At 42.6% G+C, this 11,596-nt stretch overlaps 1 protein-coding gene across 1 annotated transcript; it reads right to left on the bottom strand.

Moving 5' to 3' along the window:
* Nucleotides 1-752: 752 nt before the first annotated feature.
* On the bottom strand, nucleotides 753-4,049 carry Ereg (epiregulin). The gene is made up of 3 exons (XM_010640610.1): nucleotides 3,926-4,049; nucleotides 2,548-2,697; nucleotides 753-834 (listed from the first exon to the last, which is right to left on the bottom strand). Exons 1-3 carry the CDS (start codon nucleotides 4,042-4,044, stop codon nucleotides 753-755), a joined length of 351 nt encoding a protein of 116 aa, XP_010638912.1. The 5' UTR covers nucleotides 4,045-4,049.
* Nucleotides 4,050-11,596: the final 7,547 nt, after the last annotated feature.

An 11,596-nucleotide genomic window follows, 5' to 3' on the forward strand; every position in this document is an offset into this window, starting at 1 on the left:
CATCAGATTTTAGTCTCTGATTTAATCTTGTAATTCCTCAGCAAACTCCTTTTGAAAACAAGTACTCTAACAAAAGAAGCCCACGTGCCATTTCAAGTGTGGATATTTTTTGTCTTGTCGGATAAGCAGTGATCATTTCACATCAACCATGTTTATAAGGAACATTAAAATGGAATATTGTGAGGCTCTGATGCAACCAAGATGAACAGGAAATGATAAAAAAAAAAAAAGCCCATCTGGGTCCAGATGGGGAGTCTGCTAGGTGGGTGACTTCTATCTGTGGCTGTTGTGGGTGGCGTGGGAACCATCCCTTCCCCTCCAGGCAGCCTGGGTCAGGGTGAAGGGTGTTCTGCTCAGCTGGGTTTGTTTTAAGGATGTGATGGATGGCCCCGACCTGGATCTGCTTCTCCTAGTCCTAACCGATGGCTGCCAACACATGACACAGAGGTACCAGCATTGGCACCACGTGGGATCACAACACAAGCCAGCCGGTTCTGCTCATTGGAGGAGGAGAAAAACTCTATGTGTTAAATTTATGTGACCATGGTTTAGATTCACAGAGATCCATCCCTCACACTCTCAGCCCTGAGAACCATATCGTCTCAAAAATAAAACAAAAATAAAAACGCTTTACAAGTATATTAAAAATATATAGTTGTTGACCTGACATGTGACCCAACATAAATATTATTAATAAAATAGGAAAAGGAACGTGATCTGGGCCCCTGGCCTGGCCCGGTGCGGTGAAGCCCTCAGACGTGGGACAGGGCTGGCTCCCCCGAGGTCACTCTCTCGTACTCCTTCTTAGACTCTTTACTTCTCTGATTTTTGTACCTGGAAAAATTCAGAAGCGAAACTGTTAGTACTGTAACTAGTAGTAATAAGAACAAGGTATGTTAACTGAAGAAACCAATATATGGGCACCAAAGGTACATTTTTAGCATGGCATGCGTCACATGACAAAAGTGAACTTGGTAAACACAGGGTTGGAAAGGGGCCATGATAGTCACACCAATCTGGATGGAAATGGGAAACACAGTTAAGTCCTTCTCAAGGGCTTAGCAGGATTGTGAATGCTGTGAAACTCCAAGAAGGAGTTTCCCTCTGTCCTTCTTTCATCCTCCCTTCTTCCCTTCTTCCCTCCCCTTCGTACCCCTTTTCTTACTTTCTCTGAATAACTTTTAATCTGTGATGATAAATAATTAGGAAGGCATTATTATTTGATGAATATTTAGAATCACATATGGATGAAATAAATTTCATTGTATAAAGGCAGCACACCTTCAGGCCTTAGCTACTTTTAAAGAGAAAAAAAAATCACTGAACAATTTGCACCAGTTTCAAAGTGAAAAAGACTTAAAATGGAGACATTACCAAAGCAGATTTTTAATTCACACATTTCCAGTAGTCTGGTGATACCCTATGGCAGCTGCCAGTCCACAGTCCTATTTTTTTCAGTTATCATCTTGTGACAGGCGGATGGGGTGTGACTCAGATGACTGATATGAGCCACTTAAATTTTATAACTGCCTAGAAACTCATTTCTACAACTCTTCAATTTTAAAATGGACAGCCTCTTAGACTATTAATTACAAAGTTGTGCTTTGGGAAATAAAAATTTGACTAAATATAAGCATCAAAGGACAATAGCAATATCATGTCCTACAGTTTTCTTTCACATGTATGGTATTAAATACCACCTTGTACTGTTGAGTAAGAATTTTCACCTGATCTTCCCTATTTGACTTTCATAAAACCACATAGATCATAAGTAGCACAGATAACAAAATCAAGTCCAGATCTTCTGCAGCTAAAATCATTGTAAATATCATCAGTGCAGATTACATCTCATTCCTATTACTATGTTCACATTTTACCAAATTTGTGGGTCTGTATTGTGTAAAGACTGTTGAGTAAGAATTTTCACCTGATCTTCCCTATTTGACTTTCATAAAACCACATAGATCATAAGTAGCACAGATAACAAAATCAAGTAGAGATCTTCTGCAGCTAAAATCATTGTAAATATCATCAGTGCAGATTACATCTCATTCCTATTACTATGTTCACATTTTACCAAATTTGTGGGTCTGTATTGTGTAAAGTAATTTGTAAAAGTAGAATTAAAAAAAAAAAAAAAAAGCAACCACTGGCTTAGCCTGATGTGGTGGAGCATGCCTATAATCCCGGTACTCTGGGAGGCTAAGGCAGGAGAATGAACAGTTTGAGCCCAACCTGGGCAATTTAACAACTTAGCGAGACCCTGTGTCAAAATAAAAACTAAAAAACAAAGAGGGACTGGTTGTGTAGCTCAGTACAAAGGCCCTAGGTTCAATTCCCAGTCCCACATTAAATACATGTATACAGCCGGATGTGGTGGCCCACGCCAGTAATCCCAGCACTCGGGAGGTTGAGGCAGGAGGATTGCTGTGAGTTCGAGACCAGCCTGGGCTACATAGTGAGTTCCAGGTCAGTCTCAACTACATAGTGAGACCCTGTCTCAAAAAAAAAAAAATACATGCATACATGCATACGACACTGGCTTACCATCTGCAGAAATAGTATACGGAACCAGCAATGATGACCAAAAACAAGATGACAAGAATTGCAGTGAGAGCCACATATTCTTTGCTCAGTGGTTGGTGGACGGTTAAGAAGAAGTGTTCACATCGGACACCAGTGTAACCCACATCACATCTGAATGGAAATACGGGAAGAAAATAAATTATTTTAAGAAGAAACTGTGGTTATGAATTAGTTTTGTAAGTTTAACTTCACACTGTAATTCAAGAAACCAACTAAATCTGCTATCAGGTATACAGCTGAATGTAAAGGTTGGCCTGAGAGTTAGGACGGCATTGATCAAATTGCTCCACAGAGCTCTCGGCTAATCCGTGGGGTCATTGTGACAGTTTGATCAGGCTTGTTGTAAATTTTGTAGGCATGGCCACTGTGGAAAGCAGTATGGCGATGCCTCAGTGAACTAGGATTAGGGGCTGGGGATTTAGCTCAGTGGTTTGGTGGCCTGCCTTGCAAGTGCAAGGACCCGAGTTCAATTCTTAGTACCAAAAAAAAGAACTAGGATTGGAGGTCCCATTTGACCTAGCTATTCCCCTGTTGGGTGTCTTCCCCAAAGAATTAAAAGAATCATACCACAGTGATACACGGGCACCTAAGTTCATAGCAGCACAATTTGTAATAGCTAAACCTTGGAAGCAGCCCAATTGCCCATCAATGGGAGACAGGATAAAGAAAACGTGGGGTGTTTCTTAAATAGAATACTACTTAGCCATAAAGAATGAGAAACTAGAGACATTTATAGCTAAATGGATATACATTGAGGTGATACTCAAGTGAAATAAATAGGACATATATGTGCAAATACCAAATAGTCTCTGTAGTGTGAGAAACTGAAAGTGTAAATAAAGACTAAAAGGTATAATAGATACTGTGAAATAGGAAGAAAAGGTGCAAAGGGGAAGGGGAAATGGGAGGGGGAGGGGAATGGAATTAATATGAGAAAAACAAAAAATGGAAACAAAGTCTTTATAGATAGGGAGGGGTGGGGGGCTGAAGGGAAGGCAGGGGAATGGGGAAAAATAAGAATCAAGATGGATTATGTAAAGGTGCAAATTTCCAATGATGAATGTCATTATACTGTATACCTTAAATGTACGGATAAAATTAATAAAAACAAACGTTGTAGGTATGAAGTCTTTTTTGTCTGAATCATTACATCCAGCCCTTAACACAGTGGTGGACAGAGTGGTCCAATGGTGAGGAAAAAAAGTGAAGCAAATGAGAGGTGTATCTGGTACCCCCTACTCTGCACCTCCAATAGCCCAAAAAATATAGAGTGACTTCAAAACAGGAAAAGGAGGAAGGTGGGCACAGCCACCATCCTGTCCACCTTTGTCATTCTCACCTGCAGTAATTCTCACTCATGTCCACCAAGTAGATGCACTGCCCGTGCAGACAGTAGCCCTGCATGTCAGAGGCACACTTGGTGATGGACACCTGCGCCACACGCGGGCTGTCCTCCATCTGGACTGTGAAAGGAATGGAGAGTTAAACGCATTCTGCTGCCCGCTTGGGTTCTGGGGTCATTAATCACGGCAGGAGCCGCTGAGCAACTCCAACAGAAGAGGTCAGACACCAGTCAGTGGAGGAGAGGCTTCCGGAGGGGGAGGTCACGTCACTATCGTGCCGTGCAGACCAAGAAGCAAACCCAAAGGAACAGGTCTGACAGACTACTCGAAACACCACACTTGCGGGCTTCATTCTCAAATGGACCTTCGCAGCGGAAAGGGTAAGTTTAGCGCACGCGCACGAGCGCACGCGCGCGCGCACACACACACACACACACACACACACACACACACACACTCCCCTTCCCTGTGCACAAAATTTCCATCTTCCTGTTCTGCTTGGGAGTCAGCCTTTCAGTGTATCCTCAAAGGATGTTTTTGTGGCAAAATGTGATTTTCCTTATTCCCCATTTTTAGTGACCAAATCTATTTGTTTGGTGACCAAATCTTTCTAATTTGATATCTGACCCCCAGCCCCTTCCTACCAATTACTCTCTTTTGTAATTTTCCAAAATCTTAGTTCATTAGTGGTTTTAAAATTGACCAAGTGGCTAATCATTCTTTTCCTAGTCACATATCTCTGTTGCCATTTTGCTAAACTGTGTCCTCTTTGGTGCAGGGTGGAGGCAATGGCCTTACCTAAAGCTGTGCAGTTATTGTCAGATTCTCCTGGGATGCAGGACGGAATCACGGTTGTGCTGAGAATCAACTGTAGAAGATGAAAACCTATTTATGGAGGAAAAACAAATATATGATTCACCTTTCAAAGAAAGAACCCTTGATTAATATCCAACTGCATTACTTGTAGAGCTCTTTTAATTGTTTCAAGGATCTAATCCATCAAAACCATGAAGGAAAATTATTCATAAAAATACACAGATATTTGAGAATAAATGAACCACATTTTTTCTGTCCAAGAGGAGAAACCATGGCACTGGATTCATAGTTACAGATTTCACCAGTTCCAAAAGTTCCGCAGTAACTTTCTCAAAGATCTGGTGTTGATGTCCTGTTTCCAGCGCTCAGCAGAGAATCCTCGCAGCTGTGCTTGAAGTAAAGCTTGGTGACAGGCCCATCACAGATTTCAAATAAAAAACAGGCTCTACTTATTGTGACAACTAAACAGGAAGCTCAACCTGAGAAGCATTCATTGTTTGTGAAGGGCCTGAGTTACTCTTTACATTGCAGTCCACAAGAAAACAGACTTTCATTAATACAGGGCAATCCAGGTTGAGTCAGAAAACAGCTGTCCCTTCTTATCTCTAAAATAGGTTCTAAAACCCCTCAGATGCTAAAATCTACAAATACTCAAGTTCCTTACATAAAATGGCTTAGACACCTTAGCTCATCTCTAGTTTACTTATATTCCTTGATGCTGTAGGGGTGCTATGGAGACACTTGGTACAGTCTATTGTTTAGGGAACAATGACCCCCAAAAAGTCCAAACATGTTTGGCATATGAACACCATTTTTTTAAAAATGTTTGAACCCATGTACATAGAGGGCCAGCTCTGTGGCTGGTGTGACATGGCAGGATGCATGTTGGATGGATCCCACCCTGCCCCAGCACCACTTCCTGTTGCCCAGGAAGAGTCTGAACCAGACGTTTCCTGTCTGTTGCCAATGAAAAGATTAATATCGGAAAACAGGCATCAAAGTATTCATCAGTGTTCAACTCTAACACTCAGGGAGGAGTCAGAGCCAGGAGTAGTTGCCAGTTCCTGGACCTGTCCTGTGTGCCAGGCAGAGTTCCAGTCCCTTGATCTGCACCATCTCATTTCATCCTCCCAGTACCTCTCTGAAGAGGCAGCTATCATTAACCCTATTGGACATGGGGAAAATCAGCATGAAAAGTTGAGATGACTTCCCCAAGAGTCTGTGCTGCTCAATGAGCCAGGCAACAGGAGCTGAAAAGAGTGATAAGACTCAAGTACAGTGAACATCACACAGAAGGAGAGAGGGAGAGAGGAAAATTAATAAACACTGGGTATTTACGGGGGGGGGGCCATTTTATTAGAAAACTCAAGTGATCTAATTTTGGACACATTAGTCAAGTTCTCCGAGCCTCCATTTTCCCCACTTTACAAACTGTTGAAGAGACTGAAATGAAACAAAGCTTTTCTGGAACACCTGACACAAGAGGGTTACTACTCATGACCCCTCAATCACAAGGTCTGGCCTGGAGCTTTCGCAAGATATGGGAGTGCTGCCCTCTACTGGCTCATGAAAAGATTAGAAATCTGTAATTTAGTCTTTTTTAAAAGGATTGTTTAATCCATGTAAAACACAGACTTTATTTTTTTCTTAATCATAGCTGACAGATTGTCTAAGGAAACTGCTTATTCTTTGGGTCCTAAAAGCCACGTTACATTACCATCATCATCACCATAGTTTAAATTTTCATGTTTCAAATGACACAATAATCCTGTGAGGTCCTTATTAGCTTGAAACAAACTCAGTGCATATAAATTAAATATCTGATGTGATAACACTTATCTACTGACCACAAAAGACAAGCACGAAAAATCTAATATTGAACCAGACATTTTTTTCAATTACTTGAGAATACTGTTTCCTTGAAAGCTATAGAACTATTTTCCCTGGCTCAAGTTTCCTCTACATTATAAATGCTGCTTCAGTAACTTTTACAGACTGCCCCCAAAATCATCTCTTAAATGATTTTTACACAGCTGAAGTCTAGATTTGATTGTCAATCAAACAGAGATGAAAACTATTTTCCACATCACCTTTATGACAGGTGAGCTGGATTCTCATCCATGGGAATTTGCTCAACATCTCAATATAATTTTGCTTTGTACTTTATTGAAGAATGTAACTTTGTCTCCTCTGTATGCCTGGACTTCTAGATGTGCCTATTCTTTTTAACTCCTAATGATCTGAATCATTATTTTACTTTAAACATTGACTTATTTTAGCAGCTCCATTTAATTTTAGTTTAGTAATTTTTTTAAACCAGGGATCGAACTCAGGACCTTGTGTTTTCGAGGCAGGTGGCTGCACCACTGAGCTAAATCCCCAGCCCTTAGGTGCACCTATTTTGATTTTAAACCTCACCCTCCCACCCCGTCGGTCCAGGATTCTCCCACAGAGGAAAACCCTGGAGGAGACATCCATCCCCAAACCTCCTATAGAAAAGGGCAGCAGAAGGAAATGCAGTTCAGAAGCAGGTTTCAGATGTCTCCTTTGCGGGAACCCAGCAATACTGTCCTGCTAGGAGCTGCTTACAGCCACCTGTGACGGCTATGGATTGCCGCTCATTGTCTTCAGGTGTTGCGTCTTGATCCCCCCGCCCTTTCTTCTCTTTCTTGCTTGTTAGTTTTTCCCCCTGTTGGAAATTTTGTTCCAGTTGCTCAGGCAACAGGTGATCTGCCTGTCTTTGTTAATGGAAAGAATTCTCAGCCCAGGGTGTGCCCTAGTGGAACCTGGGCTCCCCTAGCTTGGGACCTGCCCTGGACACAGCCCGCCGCCCAGGACAGTTTCTGTAAGACTTGCTGAATCAAGCCAACAGCAGGGCATTTCACAGGTGAAATTGTACACAATTCCAAACGGCCTTCTCGTATCGCAGTGTGTGGCCCCCACGTCTCCAATATAAATGTAACCAGTGAAACAGCAAAGCTGGTCTAAACCGTGAGTCCAAAAGCACCGTCCTCCTGCTTCAAAACAGTAGCCTCCAGTGTCCCTGTGCTGTGTCTCTGTCCCAAGTTCTTGATGACTGGAGTAGAGGGCTGAGCAGGGTGACTGAGAAATTGAAATCTCTGGCCACCGAGAGCAGTGACATCCACCATCTGACACTCTTGAAATCACTGTTTTAAAATCATACATGGAAGGAATAAATGCTACAGTCCTGCCCACGTATTTCTTTTGCATTAACATTTTTCACAATCTTAGTGTTCTAATATGTTATAATACATGTATTATTCTAATATATGTCTAATACATGTAATAATCTCTCTGTAATCAACTGCAAATATTAGGTTGGAGAGTTTGATCCTATACAATAGATCCCCAATGAAAAAATAATTCACTGTGACATTAAAGGTTTTGAATGGTGTCTGTGTCAAAAACCAGTCTGGTGACGTTTTACCCTAGTAACCAAGTCCCAGAGGAGCTCTGAACAAAGGGGATGTAGGCAGTGGTCACAAGTAAAGTAGCAGTCAGGGTTTCTCTTTCAGTACAGGAACAAATGTCAAAAGCCCTTGGCTCTCTCGGGCTTCAGGATGCAACATTTGCCCGTCACCTCTACCTTTATAGGTAGGCTGCAACCCAGTGAAATCTCAATGTGCCAGCAGGAAGTGGAGAGACTGACTCACAGGATGCAAATCGCCTCTTCCCTGTGAGTCAAGCCAGCCTCGCCTTAGAAATGGTGGGGACCTGGAGCGGTGCGTGGGAGAGGCTGAGCGCCATCTCCGGAATGGGGAGAGCACTAAGTGTCGAGAGCCTGGAGCACCGAACGGGATTGCTCAATACTGCAGTAGGGCGTGAGGCCAGACCTGGGGAGTGTGCTTCTGGTTGCACACTAATGGGCCCATCCGGGAGACCAACCAAGAGGAGAATGTGATTTGGTGACTGGCTGACCAAGCCAAGAGAGCAAGTTCAAGCCACATCATCTCAGCACTTGGGAGGCTGAGGCAGGAAGATCGCCACATGAGTACATAGTGAGACCCTGTCTTCAGAAGCCAAAAACAACAACAACAAACTGAATTCAACAGAAATTCTCAGAGACCCAGTGGCATTTCCGGAAATCAACCAAGCAAATAAAAAAGATCCAGGATGAAAGCAAGTTATAGAATGAAACGTATACACCTTCTTTTCCCAGTTAAATCTTTTAGAATATTTAGACCAGAACAGTACGCTCATGGTGAATCATACCATTTGCCCAGCCCAGACAGGTGGCACCATCCGCTTTGTTCACACTTTTGCTGCGTTTCCGTGCCAGCCGACTCGAGGACTGTTAGTTTCTGACCTTCTTCCACGGCAGTCTGTAATTTCAGGGTTTGTCTGTGGCGGCGTGGCCTCGTCAGGTCTTGTGCACCTTTAAAGAATATTTGTATGCGCCTCTGCTGTTTTCAGTTTGTTTTAAGTTAAATCTCTCTGTTAAATAGTCTTGCTTCACTTTTTTTTTTTTTTATCTTTGAAGTCCAATCAGACACTGGAAAACACTGCTGCCAGCACTTTCTAGTAACAGCCCACTTACCAAAGAAAAATATATGTTTATAAAAATATAGAAAATTTACTTTGCCTTTCGCAGGCAAGCATTCTATGTATTTATTGTTAAGCGTACAATTAAGTCTCTTGAAGACCTAAATGTAAAAACTGTCTTCACAATAAAACAGCATGACACCAGAAGTTGCTATAACAAGGTTACAAAGAAGTATTTCTATTAATTTTAAGTTTTAACAAATAGCCATAAGATCTTCCTTGACAAGTGGTTTTTTAATTTACAAGCATTACGGGGCAGGGGATTTAGCTCAATGGTTCCAGCGCCTGCCTCACAAGCGCAAGGCCAGAGTTTGATCCCCAGTACCACGCACAAAAAAAGCACTAATTTACAAGCATTAAATTACACCCTATGATTTTGGTAGTAATTTCTAAACCACACTTCCATGTCCTCGTAGATTTTAGTTTTATCCTAACCAAGGATTAGTGAATTCAAATATGGAATCTCCTATTTCACCTGAAACGTGGATGTAAAGACACCTATCTTGGCCATCATAGTAGTGTTTCCACTATGCCACAGAATGTGTACCAACTCCTGGTAAAGGGTGCCCCTTATAGTAATCTGGGGTTTGAGAGTTTTTAAATAAGAGTTCTGAAGATGAGGCTGGCCTCTCCTAAAAGCCGCAGTCATCTCTGCATGAGCACTTAACTCTGTAGGAAATATTTTTTTCTCAGGGTACATTGGCATAGGAAGGGCTTTATTAAAATAATCTTTTGTGTTTTACCCACTAGCATCTCATTTCTTCCCTATGTCTGCAAACTGGGACTTTCCCTCTCCATCACACTGCTGCTCCAAAGGAAAACCTCATCTGGGGCAACAGCTTCCATTGTTGAGGGGCTGCTTTTTACTTTTTTCCACAATGGTCATATTGTGACCTGGAGCTCAGAATTTTTAGTGACATCTTAAGAAGCATATTGACTATTTTACTTTCTCTGTAGATGCCTGTTACAAAACATGAGTTTTCAAGGAGATAAAGCTTTAATTAGAAAGCGTAAAAAGGAGAAGCTGAAGATATAAAAGTTATTTCTTAAAGTCTCAAGCTCACTATTTCTCGTTCAGAGAACCTGTGCAGTGTTACTCACATAGTGGAAGGGATTTTTCTTGGTGAAAATCCAGGTGTGATGAGCACCAGTGAGGTAACCTCAGGGAGAGGCACATGGAGTCCACAGCAGGGCATCCGGGAGAGGAGGGAGGGCTTCCTTTTACCCAGTGGCCAGAAAGGACAAGAAGAGCAGCTCTGCTGGACCTGGTCTTCTTCCTTAGCTACATGTCGAATGACATGCTAAGTCTCTGCTAAGTCTCCACTGAGCGTTTTCCATGTGGAAGATACTGACAAGATGTTCCAAGGAAAGCTGGAGGGAAAGGCATGGTGCTGCCCACCCAGACCCCAGGGCCCTGCACAAGGCAGCATGGAAAGGAGAGAAAGTATGGATCTTGCCTGGCCAGAAAGCACACGCAGGACAGTGCCGCAAGCAGAAGACAGACAGGACTGCAAGTCTGCAGTTACCCTGGGCACTGAGGCATGAAGACACGAAGGGAGGATGCCAAGAGGGGCCAGGGTGAGCAACTGATTTCTAAGTCACCCAAGGGCACTGTGAGTGTCAGGATGCAGATCAGAGGACAGAAGCACAAGGGGCGAGGGTGAGGCATCCCTGGAAGTCCTGGGAGGAGATCTCACCTGCAAGCAGGGAGGATTCACAAGGCATGAGCAGAAAATGGGATGCGGCGAGAGAAGAGGATTTGGGCAAACAGAGAGCAGACAGAGATGGTCAAGGGTAAAGAGTTTGTTTGAAGAAAGAAAATTTCAAGTATGAGCCAAAAGGGAGATTTGGAAGGGAGTTCGGTGTGGCCGTGACTGAAAAAAGCACTAATAACTCCATCAGAACTCAGTGCTACAATCAGCAATAAAAATCACCAACCTGAAGTGCACGCAGATGTGCCTGCACATGGTGTGTGTGTGTGTGTGTGTGTGTGTGTGTGATGCCTGGGATCAAACCCAGGACTCCGGTCTAAGCAAGCATCTTATCACTGAGCCACAACTTCAGCCACCAAAGCTGATTTTATTAAACACTAGAATTAGTTTTCTGCTGGCTCGACATTAATTTTTTTTTATTTTATTTGTCTTTATAACTCAAGCACTAATTAGTAACACTGAGGAGTATGGGTGGCAATAAGTTACAGCAATTTTAAAAACCACATTATGGGGCCAGGGATTTAGCTCAGTGGTTCCACTGCCTACCTCACTAGCGCAAGGACCTGAGTTCAATCC

This window comes from Fukomys damarensis, unplaced genomic scaffold (genome assembly GCF_012274545.1).
Source record: "Fukomys damarensis isolate Sample0158 unplaced genomic scaffold, DMR_v1.0_HiC HiC_scaffold_37, whole genome shotgun sequence".
Taxonomy (NCBI): domain Eukaryota; kingdom Metazoa; phylum Chordata; class Mammalia; order Rodentia; family Bathyergidae; genus Fukomys; species Fukomys damarensis.

What these genes read in the sequence shown, in the direction of transcription:
- Ereg (XM_010640610.1), bottom strand. Translation starts at nt 4,044, where the DNA reads ATGGAGGACAGCCCGCGTGTGGCGCAGGTGTCCATCACCAAGTGTGCC. An exon ending in ATGAGTGAGAATTACTGCAG is followed by an intron (nt 2,698 to 3,925) that starts GTGAGAATGACA and finishes ATTTCCATTCAG; the next exon opens with ATGTGATGTGGGTTACACTG. An exon ending in GTATACTATTTCTGCAGATG is followed by an intron (nt 835 to 2,547) that starts GTAAGCCAGTGT and finishes GAATTTTTCCAG; the next exon opens with GTACAAAAATCAGAGAAGTA.